The sequence below is a fragment of the Adiantum capillus-veneris genome, unplaced genomic scaffold, assembly GCF_014529385.1.
Source record: "Adiantum capillus-veneris isolate H3 unplaced genomic scaffold, ASM1452938v2 Hic_scaffold_33, whole genome shotgun sequence".
In the NCBI taxonomy this organism is placed as follows: domain Eukaryota; kingdom Viridiplantae; phylum Streptophyta; class Polypodiopsida; order Polypodiales; family Pteridaceae; genus Adiantum; species Adiantum capillus-veneris.
The window spans coordinates 3,283,164-3,299,889 of NW_028221440.1; the positions used below are offsets into that span (position 1 = coordinate 3,283,164).

At 41.5% G+C, this 16,726-nt stretch overlaps 1 protein-coding gene across 3 annotated transcripts; it reads right to left on the reverse strand.

The window, feature by feature from the left end:
* Window positions 1-6,462: 6,462 nt before the first annotated feature.
* Window positions 6,463-9,786, reverse strand: LOC147417016 (protein ANTI-SILENCING 1-like). Of its 3 annotated transcripts, none has more exons than XM_086507906.1 (6): window positions 9,496-9,632; window positions 9,320-9,413; window positions 9,129-9,237; window positions 7,497-7,613; window positions 7,266-7,359; window positions 6,463-7,154 (listed from the first exon to the last, which is right to left on the reverse strand). In XM_086507906.1, exons 1-5 carry the CDS (start codon window positions 9,578-9,580, stop codon window positions 7,303-7,305), a joined length of 462 nt encoding a protein of 153 aa, XP_086364032.1. In that variant the 5' UTR covers window positions 9,581-9,632; the 3' UTR covers window positions 6,463-7,154; window positions 7,266-7,302. The 3 variants fall into 3 exon arrangements, with proteins under 3 accessions (XP_086364032.1, XP_086364031.1, XP_086364033.1); XM_086507905.1 differs by having other exon boundaries at window positions 6,463-7,159; window positions 9,496-9,631; XM_086507907.1 differs by lacking the exons at window positions 6,463-7,154; window positions 7,266-7,359 and adding an exon at window positions 8,772-8,930 and having other exon boundaries at window positions 9,496-9,786.
* Between the last annotated feature and the right edge of the window lie 6,940 nt (window positions 9,787-16,726).

Genomic DNA, 16,726 nt, shown 5'->3' on the forward strand with positions numbered 1-16,726 from the left:
TAGGCCCCCAATCATTTATCTCCCAAGCTTTAAAAAAAAAGGGAGGGGGGTATCCTACGTGTGTGTGGGGGGGGGGGGGGGAGAAGTGAGAAAAGGAAAAAATGAGAGGAAGTTTTTATGTTTCAAAATCATGGCTTCCCGAAAGAAGCTCATAGGCCATTTCCATTACATCGGTATCATAGCATTTGGCTTCTCTTTTCTTGCTTAAGAAGAGAGGTCCTTAAGTAGCCTATTAATGGTTGATTTTGTTAATTATATCAGGGTAAGTGGGACTAAGATCTATTATCGAATTTTTTGTGCCCACTATGTGGGATATGGTGCACACCTCGGGAATGTTGGTCTTAATAATGGGGTCTTTTTAGACTTGCCTACGGCTTTATCATTATTGAGCCATAAGAAGTTTGAAAGGAGCTATCCCTCGACAACTCTGCAATATTATACCCACTCCACTACTCTATTATTAACCAATTCAAGCCGTGGGTGTAGATACTTAAGTGCTTATTTTCAAAGGCTAAGAGGAGTAGCAACTAAGGTTTTGAATTGCCAAAGAATACACTAAGTAAAACATAAGTTTAATAATCATGACTGACAATAACCAAGAGAGTAGAATGAACATTGATAACTTTGATTTTGCACATAAAGGTGCTAATGATGATGCCCCATATTTGTCAATTATCTTGTTACTAGGTTGCAGCAAGCTATGGGCAACCTTGCTTTGCAAGCCGAAGTTACTCAAAAGCTTCGTGCTTATGGGATTTCCCTTCCTCTCCAAGAGGAGAGAGAGCTTAGGAGGCCTTGATGAGACCCCCAAAAGAAGACTCTCTCCCATACGAGAGGAGGAATCCAAAGAACCGGAAAGTAATGAATCCATAAGTTTCTCTGAAGATGTGGCTCCACGAAGAGGACGGTCTAGACAGTCGTCAATTTATCCCAAGAGGAAATGGTCAACCCACAATCCTTCTCCTCGTCACTCTGAAAGGGAAGAGAGGAAACAAAGGAAGAAAAGGGCAAGAAAGAGGTCACCCTCTTCTCCTCCTTCTTCACCTTCCTCCTCTTCCGACGAAAGCTATGGCTATTCTCCTAGAGAATACAAGAGGGGAGGACATTGTAAATCTTACCCTGCATGGCGAAGGTCACAAAAGCTCAAGAGGTTCAAAGAGGGAGGAAAGAGTATCTCTTTTCTCACCTATGATGGAACCTTGGGTGCCACCGACAAGTATTGGCCTTCATCCAGCAATTTGATGCGGCCTTTGGAGACGAGGGCTTCACGGATTCTTCCAAGGAGACGAGGGCTTCACGGATTCTTCCAAGCTACATCATGTAGCTACGAACTTCCAAAAATCGGCTTGTCAATGGTGGGCTAGCCTTCGTGGCAACGGCGAAGCCCCAAAGATATGGAAAACTCTACGGGTTTCCATCATGAAGCAATTCCTTGCAAGCGATGCAAAAGGACAAAGTGATTATCAAATGGCACAGTTTGAAGCTTCTCTCTCATGAGTCTATCTACAAATATGTAGGAAATTTTTGGGATTTACATCTCAAGGCTACTATCTTTCTAAGGAGAGACTTTGTCGAGCAAAAGCAACAATTCTATGCGGGATTACCTAAAGAGATGGCTAAATACGTCAACTCTCAACAGCTTGGTTCTATCACCGAAGTAATCTACCATGCCATGGTTGCCTCGCGCATCAATTTCTAACAAGGGGCTAGACGAATGTCAAGCCCATGGAAAACAAAGACAAGAGTGATGCAAAAGGGAAAACCAATGCCCAAAATTTCTCCCAAGGCAATTCCAACAACAACAACACAATCGGTCCAAGGAGAAGGGAGTTTACAACAGTAAAAGTAAACTCTCTCCTAAAGAGCTTGAAGCTTTTGGCAAGGACCATAAAAAGTGTGGAGAGCAAGGACATGACTATCGTTCTTGTCCCAAGAGAAATGCTCGCAATGAGACTCCTAGAGCTTCAATTATTGAAGCTCCAAAAGAAGATGCATTGCAAAGGATCTCCTCTCTCATATGGTTGGGGAAAGGTAAGGGAGCATGATGCATTTATCTTGTTTGACCCTGGCTCTGTTCACAACTTCATATCAACGGAGTTGGCCACCAAGTTGGACATTCAACCTTTCGAGATGGGAGATATTGTAACTGCTGACACAAATTTCAAGGGACAAGCCTCCGTTACTCCCTTGAATTGGGAAGTTGAGGCTTCATGTCCAAAGCTATGTTGACAAAGAAGACTTTTTCATCTCTCCTCTCTAACATGAGGATTGTATCCTAGGGACAGCATGGTTCAACCGTATGGCTGCCAACATGAAGTTCCCTGAAAGGAGAATCTACTTCACCTACAAGGGAAAGTGCATGTATATAGATGCTACCGAATCTGGTCGTACTATACCACTTATAAATTCACCTGCTTTTGATAAATCAATGAAGAGCTCAGTTTTTGCGTACATGATTTTTGGCAAAGAGTCCCTAAAAGATCCTAACGTTTTATCAAATGTAAATGGTAGGAATCGACTTGTCTAATTTTGTAAAGGGATTCCAAGATAAGTTCATCGATCATATCTCTATGGAGTTACCTCCAAAACGAGGGGATGATGACCATCTAATTGAGCATCTACTAGGAAGCTTACCGCCTAACAAGCCTCCATATCAAGTTTCCCAAGCTCAATAAGAGGAGATCATGAGGCAAGTAAAAGAATTAGTAGACAAAGGGATGGTGAGGCCTAGCTCCTCTCCCTTTTGTTCTCCAGTCTTTTTAGTAGTGCAAAAGAAAGATGGTACATATCGTATGTGTGTGGATTATCGAGCACTAAAACCTTCAATAGGATTGACCTTAAAAGTGGCTATCATCAAATAAGGATAGTGGATGAAGATATCCTAAAGACCGCGTTTCGAACAACGTTCGGTCTTTATAAATATCTAGTCATGCCTTTTGGCTTGACTAATACACCAACCACGTTCAATCGTGTAATGGTGAAAATCTTTAGACCCTACCGCAAATTCACACTAGTGTTCTTTGATGATATCATCATCTACTCCAAGTCCTTGGAGAAACACAAAAACTATCTCCAAGTGATTTTTCAAGCATTGAGGGAGAACAAGCTTTTTCTCAACCAAAAGAAAAGGGAATTTTTCCTTCAAGAGATTGGGGGGGGGGGGGGGGGGGGGGGGAGGGGGGGGCTCTATCAAGATATATGGTTGGGAAGATAGTGAAATGCCACATCACAAGTCCTTATGATAACACACAAAGGATTAATGGGCTAAAGAAATGCAATGTACATTCATCGATGTGGTAAAAAAATCTCAAGCAATGAAGAGGGCAAGGAGGTGTAGCATGCGTGATTACGAAAAGATTGAAAGATTTTACAATGGATGTACAAGATGACAAACACAAACATTATAAATGGATGAAACCTATGATACCAAAAAGATCACCTATTTTTGTGGCATGCAAAGTCACCGGGGGGGGGGGGGGGGGTTCTATAAAGATGCATGGTTGGGAAAATAGTGAAATACCACATCACAAGTTCTTACAATAACACACAAAGGATTAATCGTCGAGAGAAATGCAATGTACATTCATTGAAGTGGTAAAAATCTCAAGCAATGAAAAGGGCAAGGAGGTGTAGCATGCATGATTAAGAAAGGATTGGAAAATTTTATATCAATTGTACAAGATAACAAACACAAATGTTATGTATGCATGAAACCTATGATACCAAAAAGAGCACCTGTTTTTGTGGCATGTAAACTGGGGGAGGGGGGGGGGGAGGGGAGGGAGGGGGGGGGGGACATCTATAAAGATGCATGGTTGAGAAGATAGTGAAATACCACATCACAAGTTCTTACAATAACACACACAGGATTAATGGGCAAGAGAAATGTAATGTACATTCATTAAAGTGGTAATAAAATCTCAAGCAATGAAGAGAGAAAGGAGGTGTAGCATGTGTGATTAAGAAAGGATTGAAAGATTTTATATCAATTGTACAAATGGCAAATACAAACGTTATGGATGAAACCTATGATATCAAAAAGAGCACCCATTTTTGTGGTTTTGTGGCGGACTGACACATTCCTCATCGACATTAGTCCCCTTTTTATGTTTGAATGGATATAGATAAATCATTTGTTGATTTAGAAGAGGACATTGCTCATTTTAAAGGCAAAGGTGGTGTTATTATTTTTAGAAACATGCATGCCAATACAAAAACATTGCTACAATAGTACAACTATACTCATTCCACATAAAAGTACCTTTATGGAGAGAAGAATCAACGGCTTTACATATAGAAAACACAATGAGGATAGTGTGACTGACTATATGCTACTTAGATAACGAGTTTACACTTGGCCGATGGATTCAAACCTTCAAACCTTATGTTTTGACAAAAAAGTGAAGATTTTTTTATTTTATTTGTGTGGATTTTAAATGACCACCGAAGTATATTGAAATGGTTGACATAAAGTTAAGATAGCAAAGCTCCAACATGAAGCACCATTGAAAACTAGACAGAAAGCCTTCAAAAAAGTTATTTGTTTTTATTCTAAAGAATGCTTTCTATAAAGCATATCAAAGGTGTCAACAAAGGTAGATCATATACAAGAGGTGGCTTGATAAATAATCTTAAAATGATAGCATGTCCTTGATAAAGCTAAATAAGGACAAAGATTACTATCAAAGTTATTTACATTCACACAAGGCACTCATTCGAAAGAAGAGAAGAAGATGGAAAGTCAATTGTGAGTTTGTTTACTAAAAAAAAGCACATGTAGAAGATTTCGGGGAAACCTAAAGAACAAGTGGATTGAGAGTTTTGGTAACTTGAGTCTTATGAATATATACATACACATTGTAAGCAACTATATAAGCAACCAAACACTATCATGTCATGATTCATTGCATGTATGCCCTCTTTTTAAGTATAGGATAAGTTGGTGACACTCGCAAAGCGGGAGATTTTCAAGGTATATACCCAGAAATGATTAAATGGACGAGAGAGACATCATATTGTTGGATATGTGATGTATTCAACCTTGCATTTTTAACATGGTATGCCTTATGACTGTGAAAGGAAAAGATGTAAAGAATATAAATAATTATTGAACTATAATGAAATGATTAAATAGACAAGAGAGACATCACATTGTTGGATATGTGATATACTCAACCTTGTAGTTTAACATGGTATGCCTTATGATTGGAGCACTTGTTGGGTCAAACCTCCGAAGAAAGAAAAAGTTGTAAAGAATGTAAATAACTACTGAAGTATAATGATTTGATGTTTGATGGCGAAGTCATCTAAGTGCATATGGAAATAAAATTGAGTGAATGGGTTGAAAAGAATAGCAAATGTGCAAAAAGACAAGAGGATTTATGTTCACGTCATAGCACCATTGATCATCTTGCCACTCCTTATGCTCTCATGGAGGAAAGCACGTTGAAAGGTAAGCAATAGTTTTATTGCTTTGTGGGCTTCAAAAGAGCCTTTAATATCATTCCACATATCAATTTGTGGAGGATGGAAGAACTACCACGTAAGCCAGTTTATGTTTGTTGTGTTTTACATCTATGAAAACGTGATACGTCAATTGCACATAGGAATTTCAAAATTTTTAGCAAGAAATATTGGGATTAAACAAAGATATTCATTGTCACCAACTCTCTTTGGGGTATGTATTCATCAATTGAAGCAAATGGTACTTGAGTTTATGCAACAAAAAAGCATTGAAGGGGTTACGATTTGCAAATATAATAAATCATCCTTTTGTTGCATATGGATGTTGTAGTACTTCTAGCACATACTTTAGAAGATGCACAAACAAAAGACTTTTGGTTGCATAGTGAGCTGACCGTGAACAAATCCAAAACAGAGGCTATACTTGAGAAAACGAACCATGAGGAGTGCAACCACAAAACACCTAAGTGATTGAGAGCTTTAAGTACCCTCAATTTATTTTTATTTTTATGTTGACATTGTGCTAGAGTCACACATGGATGTAACGCTTTGGTCTCATAGGTTATTTTGAAATTATATTCTCTCTCTCTCTCTCTCTCTCTCTCTCTCTCTCTCTCACAACACACACACACACACACACACAAAAAGAAGAAAGGAAACAAAAACAGAGGCTTGCTTGATCAAAGTGCCTTCGAAAATAGGCATCGCAAACACACACAAAAAGAAGAAAGAAAACAAAAACAGAGACCTTGCTTGACCAAAGTGCCTTCGAAAATAAACAAGATTTCCAACCTGAAATGCAGGTGGGTTCGTTCCTTCATCTAGGTGGTTGCTCCTAAGTAGGCTGTGTTGCTTTTAATGAGCAAGCACGGCTGCTTGCTCTAATTATAGAGAGTGAAGTGGCAGACATTCCAATGAAGTGTGTGAAAGCGATGCAAATGCATACATGGTTGGTGAACAGATATGTACGATAGAGCACACGTATGTCAGTCAGCAGTCTTGAGAAAAATGTTGCGTTGATTATAAATCTAGGAGGGTGAAGGAATTAGGAGACTAAACGAGAAAAGAAAAGTGTATCCGTTATGCACCTTCACCGCTCATATAGAATTCCATTGGCTTATTTTCTTTGCATGTGTGCTTATTCCTCAAGCTCAACCTGTTATCTGTCTACAAGAAGTAAAATCTAGAACATGTCATGCCCTTGCTCCTTATGGACATCATGCATTCTCAGATGATCATTAACCACATGAAGCCTCGCGTTTTCAAATCCAACTCATCTCTGTCTAGTCCTGTCATATCAATGCAAAGGGAAGTTGGTAGAGAATTTGCAAATCCAGCAGCTTGCTCAACTTCAGGTGCAGTTAGGCTGCAATCCCATCAGCACAAGCAACCAAAAAACTCCATGGGTCACATCCTCCAAGCAGAATGGTCATATCACTGCTCAGTACTTCCTCAACGATCCGATCAACAGTAACATAACCCTCCATCACAATTTTGTAGACCATTAGAACTCTTCAAGAAGACCTGTTCCGCCATACGAAATCCCAGCAGCATCAGCATATCCTTCACACTATGGATAAGAACGACAGTTTAGAATGGTCTTTTGATTCAGCAAAGCTATGGGAAGCTGCATTCGAAGCTTAAACTACACTTCTTCTGTCCGTGCTCAAGAACCTCAGTTCCTTGCATGCCTGATCTGATCCAGTGAAGCAAACATTGTTTCAGAGGAGCTTCTAAACACAATATGAACCATCTTTGTGTAGGCGAATTTCCTCACAATGCATCTAACATACAAAACTTACCAAAAAAATCGATCAAGTCATGCCCTTTGACAAACAGCTAGAAACCCTTTCTATTACAGCTTTTCCTGATTTCGTCGATCTCTTTTTTTTGTTTCTGGACAATTGCATAATAGATGTTACAACACAAGTGAAACAATCATGTATCTTCTGTAATGTCAAGGGGAAAAAAGAAGGAAAAGGTGCACGGGGGATTGGGATTGGGGTTTTGGGGGGGGTGGATTTGCTGTGAACCTCAAACAGCTCTGCTTGACATGTCTCAGTGATTTCTTGTAGCCACCTCCATTCCATAGCCATCTCATACTCGATTGTATTTGGTTGAGAAGAATGGGAAGTAGAGACTGCCTTTTTCTGCAGAATGACAAGCTTAGAATGGCACCATGAACAGCTAATACTAAGTTAACAAAAAGCACTGAATAATTTCTAAGCTGAACTAATGCAAACAAATCTAACACAAGGACAAAAAAAATAATGTAGAGTAGGGATAGAACTAGGCAGACAGATGCGCCAAGTGGCAGCCGAGCACTGGTTAAAGTCCAACCAGTGCCTACTCTTTCGATCTGACAAAAAGTTTAATATTTGAGAATGGCACAAACTGCACTTTCAATTTGAAGAAAAGAGTCAGCAAAGTTCCTGTCTTCACCCAGCTCATATTCAAAATCAACACATCAGCATACAAAGAAACAAACGTAATACATATAATTTTGTAATAAAAGACATGTATCACAGGATCCTCCACTGAGAAAAAATGTGTTCTATTTTTGGAGTGCAGGAGAATCATTCTGGATCATAGGACCCTTCACTCAAACGATGTGAATATGCTTTAAGAAACCCACTAGAAAACCTTCTGTAATTGAACTCCTCCTTTGCTTCTTGTTCCTTTCGCATATCTTGATTCTTCAATGCACCGCTACAGCAGCTCAAGTCCTCAAGGTCTTTCTTCGTCAAATGAAGCTTATAAAAGGCAGGCTGGAGGAAGAAACAGACTAACAAATATGTATCAAAGCTCTCGATTCACAACTGTGCCAACCTCTGAGATGAAGTGGAAGGAAAAATATTTGAACTGCATAATGTATCCATCGAAGTTTCCGTACGCTGTACGAATGCCCATATCGTCGTACTGTATATCTTCGTATGGCCATACTTACACAAATACGGTCCAGCCTTTTTTCAAAATTTTGCAGCCTGTACCTTGAGGCTTTGGTCTTTGTGCCCAATCCCTAGGTCATTTTTCATAAGTTTATTAGGCCCTTTAATCTTAGACCTAGGTATAGTCCTAAGACATGAGGTAATTTGCACATGTTTTTTTATGGTTTTAAAGAGTTGTTTTTTTAAAACACACAGTATTTATCCTAAGCGTATGATATAATTTGAAATACACCATATTTTCCCTTACAAAACCGTACAGTGACAACCCTGAATATAACTTCCTTCACAAAGATCAAGCATTTCGCAGTTTTGGACCTTTTTTTCTTGGGGTGGGTTGGTTGGAGAATTTAGAACTCCTACCGTCCTTTGGAGAGTCCAAGCAATCTTGTTGTGTACACAATGTCACCCGCAGTAACTGCTGACGTTGCTCATGAAAGTGAAAGTTAAGCCAGCCTTGCGATCCATTCTTTGCAATAAATGGATGAGATTTGCAGTCATTAGTGCGGTGCAGAATTGACTCTGAATCAAACCATGTGAAAATGCTGAACTACCATAAAACAATGTGACATTGTGTTTCAAAGAGAAGATGTGCATCAAGCATGGTCCTTCCACATGAAATAATGTAACAGTTGTTGATCAAGCCATTTTCAGGCCATACAAATAACCAAGACAACAAGCAAATAAAAGATCTTCTCAGAAATACACCAGATTACATACATAGTCGTCAGCGCCCAGGTTCCTGCTCAGCCTGAGTTTATCCAATGCTAGATGGCCTGGAAATCTCATTAAATTAGATATTTCTTTGAACTTGGTTGCAATTACGGGCCTGCTTGAGTACAAACGATATGATAAGAGCTCTCACAAATGGCCAAAAACATATGCTGCAGGACAAGAGTGGAAAGGCTCACCTCTTGTTGCTTGCCAGAACCAGGCATTTTATCTCCATCTCCTGCAGAGCATTATCTGCAAGCAATCTGCTATCAAAAATTGCCAAGGCTTGACCTGAAAAAGCAAAAACGTGTCATTGTTTAACATCTAAAAGAAATAACACATCTGTTTGAGATCTGTTTTTGCAGCACATTACCATAAGGACATATTGTTTCTTGAGGTATGACCCGTACATCTGAGACACCTTGAAGAATATGTTTCAGCATTTCCTGGAAAACCATCCGTTTTCTTGATTATTCTATGTAGCCCATTTTACAAAAAGACTCCAGCTGTACAAATATTTTCCCAATCAATTAGTGACTGTATGAGGATTTTCCATGACAACTTTACTGCAGAACCTCTACTAATCAGGAGTGGGAAGGGGCGGGAGGGGGGGGAGGAAGAGTACAACAACGTCTATAAATGGCCAATGCAAGATCTAGTGTGACATGCGCGAGAAAATTGAAAGAACTGAACAAACTGAAGAGAGAGAGAGACAACACAGCACGGTAAAGTTCCGTGCCCAGAGAGACTAGACCCAAAGACACGCGCCCCTTCTCGGTATTTCTTTATTATTATGCTTCACAATGTACAATGTCCGAGGGTCCTCTTCTCTCAGCAGTGCTCCCAAGCAAATCTATGAGAGAGAGGCCCTGGCAATTTATTTATAGGCCCTGAGGCTTCAAAAAGCAGTTTACATGAAAAGCGTCAAGTCTAAAAGCATCCTACCCCAAAAGCTGGCACCATAAACTCCCATCGGAAATCGCCGAAATCCGTACAGCCTGCCAGTCAACACCGCAAATCCTGGGTGTCCGTACAACTGCCACGTCATCAGCCTTCTACACAATTTTGGGGGTCAGCTTTATGTTACAAAGGTTTTTACGCCCTTGGCCTGGGGTACCGTAAGTTGGTACAGCTTATAAAATCGATGATCTTTAATTTTAGGTCTCTCAGGTAGGCTCTATAAGTTGGCAAAACTTCTTTTGCATCTTTCACTAGGGTTCGGACCCCTCTCTGTCCGGAGTCCGTCATTTAGGTCATGCCACATCATCACTTTAAGACATACCCCCGTCATGAAAGAATTGTAATCTCCCTCGATTATGCCTGCAAAAAAGACATAGAACAAAATCTATATATACCTAGAGTGAATATACATAGAGCAAATCTAGTTCAGTAGACATTGAATCTAGGTACCGACGTACTAAACCACATTTATCTAGCACTTGCACGAAGACGACAGTCACTTAACATTCACATCACTATCAACGTCGAGATCTTAGATGAGAATCATGATCATTGCAGCTTTATTTAGCAAAATCATAGAACAAAATCTAGTTCAGTAGACATTGAATCTAGGTACCGACGTACTAAACCACATTCATCCAAAGCCGGGTAGTTCCCGAACTTGACTAAATACCGGCATGTCATCTTACCTTTCACTTTCCTTTTCTTGTGAGCCAGGACCTGTCTTGGAATGAGAATCTCTTCTGTCTCTTCCACCTTGGGCTGCTCCTCTGGCTCCCTGTCCACTCGCACTTCATCTTTGAAAGGTCTCAGTAGACTCACATGAAATGCATTGTGAATCTTCCAAGTATTTGGTAACTTCAGTCTGAAGGAAGCATCAATTATCTTCTCCTGAATCTGGAAAGGGCCATAGTATCTATCACAAAGTGATGATGTGGCATGACCTAACGGATGGACTCCGGACGGAGAGGGGTCCAAACCCTAGTGAAAGATGTAGAAGAAGTTTTACCAACTTACAGAGCCTATCCGAGAGGCCTAGAATTGAAGATCATCAATTTTATAAGTTGTGCCAACTTATGGTACCCCAGCCAAGGGGCCTAAAAACCCTTTTTAAAATAAAGTTGACCCCCAAAACTGCATAGAAGGAATGATGACGTGGCAACTATACATACACTCGCAAATCGCACTGATGACATGGCAGGTTGTACGGACATCCGCATTCTACGCTAATGAAGTGGCAAGCCGTACGGATTTTCGCAAAACATGCTGGCAGCTCTAGCGCTAGCTTTTGGCGCAAGATGCTTTTCGACTTGAGGCTTTTCATGTACTGCTTTTGGCCAAGGGCCTTGATAAGAATTGCCAGGGCCTCTCTCCCACAGATTTGCTTGGGAGCACTGCTGAGAGAAGAGGACCCTCTGACATTGTACTTTGTGGAGCATAATAATAAACAAATACCAAGAAGGGGCGGTCCTTGGGGCCAGTCTCTCTGAGCGCCCACGGAACTTCGTCGTGCCGTGTCGTCTCTTTTTCATTTTTGTTCAGTTCTTTCAGTTTCTTGCATGTGTTGCACTAGATCTTCGGCTTGGAGTGTCCAAGTCTTACAATAATATTAGAGCTCGAACAATTCTTGTTCTATAAAGGATCCGATCCCTTTTACTTGCAGCACACATGGATTCAGTTGATTAATCCCGCCATGAAGAAACTGTGGCACCCGACACTCAGGTTCGGGAGAGAATAATGGAGATTCAAACGGACATCGACCAACTTCTGAAGATTCGAAACAGTATGGCCCGCCGTCTCCACCTACCGAATATGAAAGAATGGAGATGCAGCGTCAACAACAGGTCGACGCCTCTGCTAAACAGATGCTCTAGTATTCCAAGGATCCTAGTATATGATTTTTTTTTATCAAGTGCCCACTTGACGAGATGCATTCTTGATGGCGTACTGCCATCCGTTCACCTATGAAGTCAGCTTTGAAGAAGACGACTACCCCTGGAACACCAACTCAGAAGTTATACTCAGAAAATGAATTCGTGGAAGCAGTAGAATGGCGAGTCAATAGACTCATGAAGACCAAGAGGCAATCGCGGAAACTAAATCGAGCAACAGACTATCCAAGCTACTTTTGAGAATGCCCGAAAGGCAAAGAAACGTGTGAGATTGAGGGTGTTCCAATTCATCCTCATCCTCTTCTAACAGCTCGAACAATTCTTTTTCCTATGATTCTAGCGATGAGGATAGAAAGAGCAAGAAGAGGAGAAACACAGAGACATAGCAAACGCAAGAAGAGCCGATCCCGTAGAAGATCTCGGAAGTATTTTGATGGATTCTTCCTCCTCTAAAAGTTTGGATTCTGATGAGCCAATGTTTTCAACTAAGAGGAAGTACATATACAAAGCCAACCAGTACGACTTTCTCAAGGATAAGGGCAAGAAGCCCAAAGATTTCAAGTGGGCAAGCAAAAAAGTTTGATACATTCTTCCGCTTTAAACAGTGCGCAGAATACTACAAACAGGATAAATGTTACGATCGTGGGGAACAGGGGTATGTACTTGCTAGGTGTCCGAATCTTAGCCAAGGCTCTGAGTTTGAGAATTCAGCCGCTACTTGAGAGCATTAAACATGGGACCTAGACAGGTTTTGTCAAGGAAGGCAATAACATCTTCACCTTTTGGGAGGCTTTAATATAACCGGCCTATACAACGTAGAGGGCGGTACTATTTCAATTACCTGCTTACTTTACACAGAGCACTGTGAAGAAAAGAGAACACAGTTGCGTCCAATGATTAGAATGTTACTGCGCACACGAGACCGACACCCTGTAGGCCCCAAATTGGCACCCCTTTCCGTATTTCTTCATTCAATTAGCAGTTGACAATCCATACACTTAGGCCTAACTCTCACAAAGCTGTCGAAACCTGCAAGGGCTGAAAACGCAGGTTTCCGACCTGATTTTGGCAACATAACCGTGCTAGAACCCCTATAGGTCAAAAACACCTAAGACAGATTCTCTCGCAATTTAGAAGCTTTCTGGTGAGCTGTACAGAATTTTAGCGTGCTATAATCCTCTGTTTTTCTACTATTGGGTGCCAAAAACCCTGTAAGCGCATCCCAAAGCTTTCACGGAGCTCCCTTGGTGTTCCCTTGCAGTTTAGGTGCAAAACCCTAAACCTGCAAAAAAAAAACACAGCAGGCTGTAATTCTCTGTTTCGGATCGTTTTTAGTGGAGAGAACACGCCTACGCATGTCCCAAGGGCTCCCACACGCAATGGGACAGTTCCCTTGTGAATTGGACAAGTTTTCACGCGAGAAAATTCTCCAAACTCGCAATCTTTCGCAATGGAACTGTGCGTACTTGTGGGGGATTAGCAATTAGCTAACCCGGTTCCTGTTCATAAGGCTCTTGCCTTGGCAAATACGCATAAACCCCAGAACTCTACATATTTATTTGAGTAGCCAAACTAGTGGGGCATTACCATATGTGCCAAAGGGAGGAGAGAGAGATGCACGAGAGCAAATCATCACGCTACATGAGACAGAGGAGAAGGCAAGCTTTCCATTAAAGCTGTAGACCTGCACCCACTACTCACACACACACACTCTAGGTCACTTGTGAAGGTCAAATCAGTCCCCCAGCCTCATTTGGGCGCCTCCTCTTGCTGAGGTATCCTGTAGGTTGCTCTCCTTCTGCCAAGTGTCCAGTTTACACCTTTGAGTTAATTCCCTGATTCCCACTCACTTATAAAATCATCGCGCTAGATGAGACAAAGAAGAAGGCAGCTTTCCATTAAAGCTGTAAACCTGCACCCACTACTCACACACACTTAGGTCACTTGTGAAGGTCAAATCAGCCCCCAGCCTCATTTGGGCGCCTCCTCTTGCTGAGGTATCCTGTAGGTTGCTGTCCTTCTGCCAAGTGTCCAGGTTACACCTTTGAGTTGATTCCCTGATTCCCACTCACTTATAAAGTTGTGACTTTCCGAGTGGCCCAGATTTCATTTGGGGCACACAGGCTTCCATACTCATGGAATTCAATGCTAACTGGCCCGACCAATCCTAGACCGACCCACCTAGACTCCCGCTGTGAGAAACACGTTCGGCCACAACCGATTCACACTGGCCATGCAATGTCCACTTGCACCTTTTCAAGGGTTGTGGGGAAAACAAGCCAAAATAAAAAGAATAAAAATATGTAGTACATATTTAAAGAAAACAACAGGAAAAATACACCTCCTGGTGACATTCAACCCTTGCATGCCTTCGAGGAGAGGACCTTGCGGAGCATTTGTGAGACCGAAAGGCATCACCAAATACTCGTACAATCCAAAGGACGTCCTAAACGCGGTCTTGTATACATCTCTAGGAGCAATTGTGATGTGATGTGATGCTACTAGCCACTTTTCAAGTCGATTCTACTGAAACATGCAGAATTATGTAGCCTATCCTCTATATCATCGATCTTGGGTATTGAAAACAGATGGGCCTTCACAAGTGCGGGAGCATTTGTGAGGCCGAAAGAAAATTCTCCAAACTCGTAATCTTTCGCGATGGAATTGTGCGTACCTGTGGGGGGATTAGCAGTTAGCTAACCCAATTCCTGTTCAGAAGGCTCTTGCCTTGGCAAATACGCGTAAACCCCCAGAACTGTACATATTAATCTGAGTAGCCTAACTAGTGAAGCATTACCATATGTGCCAAAGGGGAGAGAGAGATGCACGAGAGCAAATCATCGCGCTAAGTGAGACAGAAGTGCACGAGAATAATCTTCTTCACATTAATGACTAGTCTGTTCTACGTAACTCATTGAAATCTGCAGTCAAGTGGTCCTATGCTCCTCTTCGGACTTTGAGTAAACAATCATGTCATCAAAGAAGGTACCCACGAAGTTTAATGGTTGAAATTCAAAAGGCTTTTTATTTCTTCTCGGGAGAACGAGATATACGAACCGCTTGGAATCATCTTCGGCTGACCAAGGGAGATTCTTTGGACGGTTATTGCAAGAGATTTTGGAACCCTTTTTTTTACCAACCTCTTCATTTATGAAGGTCTTGTTTAAGGAGCAGATTGAGCGGTTTAGCTGCGGACTTCCTACAGAGATCTAAGATCACTGCTTAGAACAAAAGTTAGATTCTATTCAAGAACTAATGAGTCATGCGAAACAGAGTCTTGCCATACATTAGGCAGTCTGCTTATCCCACAAATGAGATCATGACACAGAGAGCCGAACAGACTTCTTAAAATGAAAGTAGAAAGAAGAAGAGACCCAAGAAAAGAAAAATAGGATGCACGACCCAGGCTCACTCTTCGGGAGAGAGCCAACTACATCAAAGAGGGGAAGTGTTTTGGATGCCGGGACCTGGGCACATCTCCGCGAAGTGCCCTAGGAAGGCACAGAAAGAAAATGATGAAGAAAGGCTAGAGAGTTCGAAAGCAGCTGAGAAACATGGACGAAAAGGCAAGATGAAAGCAGGATTGGTTCCAGATTACATGGGTACTGACCCAAGCACGATTGATGAGAGTACAGAACTCTGCCGAGCTTGGGGCAAAGTGAAAGATCAAGAAGCCTTGATTTTCTTTGATGGAGCAGCCAAGGCCAACTTCATTTCACTTGAATTGGCGACGCAGCTCGAGATTACACCCGATCGGATGGGACCACAAGCAAGGTAGTTCTAGCGGCACCCGGCAGGGATGTGGCCATTACACCTATCATTGGCAAACTTCGGTTGCATTGTCAGGGGTATTTGGGGCACGAGGACTTCTCCATAATGCCCTTGGAAGGTTGTGATGTTCTCCTGGGAGTCCCTTGGTACCATAAGAGCAACGTCGGTGGCCGATTATCGGGTGAAGAAAGCGATATTGACTACTAAAAAGGCCGAACCATTGTACTTGATGTGAAACTTAAGGGAGAGTTTGTCCCTATTGTATCGGCTTCGGCTGTTTCAAAATTAATGAAATCCAGTCTGTTTGTTTACTTGATCTTTTTGAAAGAGTTGAATGATGAACATAGGACAAATATGTCTAAACTTGATAAAGAACCGCAAGATTTTCTTCACACTCATGCCGATTGCTTTTGTGAGGGCCTGCCAGAGGCGAGTTACCACCAACTCGTCTTGAGGATCATACCATTGATTTGATACCTGGAAGCACACCACCAAACTGGCCACCTTACTGTGTGAGCCGAGCCCAGAATGAAGAGATTATGAACAAAGTTAAAGACCTCTTGGAAAAGGGACTTATGTAGCCGAGTACTTCCCCTTACTGCTCTCGGTGTTGTTGGTTTTGAAGAAAGACGGATCTTAGAGAATGTGCATTGACTATAGAGCTCTCAACAAAATCAGCATCAAGAAACAGATTTCCGATTCCTAGGATCGATGATATTCTAGACCGGCTACAGGGATCCTCTTGTTTTAGCAGGATAGATTTGAAGAGCGGATATCATCAGATCCGAATCGTGCCGAAAGATACAGCTTTTCGGACGACCTTCGGTTTTATTCGAGTTTTTTGGTGATGCCTTTTGGCTTTACCAATGCTTCAGCGATCTTTAACCAAATGATGGGACAAGAGTTTCAAAGAGTATAAATTTTTGTTGGCACTTTCTTTGATGACATTATTGTCTTTCTCTAGGATGGAGGCAGAACATA

Excerpts from the sequence above, each read along its gene's own strand:
- LOC147417016 (XM_086507906.1), bottom strand. The coding sequence starts at position 9,580 with ATGGTTTTCCAGGAAATGCTGAAACATATTCTTCAAGGTGTCTCAGAT. Across the intron at positions 9,238-9,319 it reads GTTCTGGCAAGCAACAAGAG|GCCCGTAATTGCAACCAAGT; the intron begins GTGAGCCTTTCC and ends GTACTCAAGCAG. Across the intron at positions 7,360-7,496 it reads GTCAAGCAGAGCTGTTTGAG|AAACAAAAAAAAGAGATCGA; the intron begins GTTCACAGCAAA and ends GCAATTGTCCAG.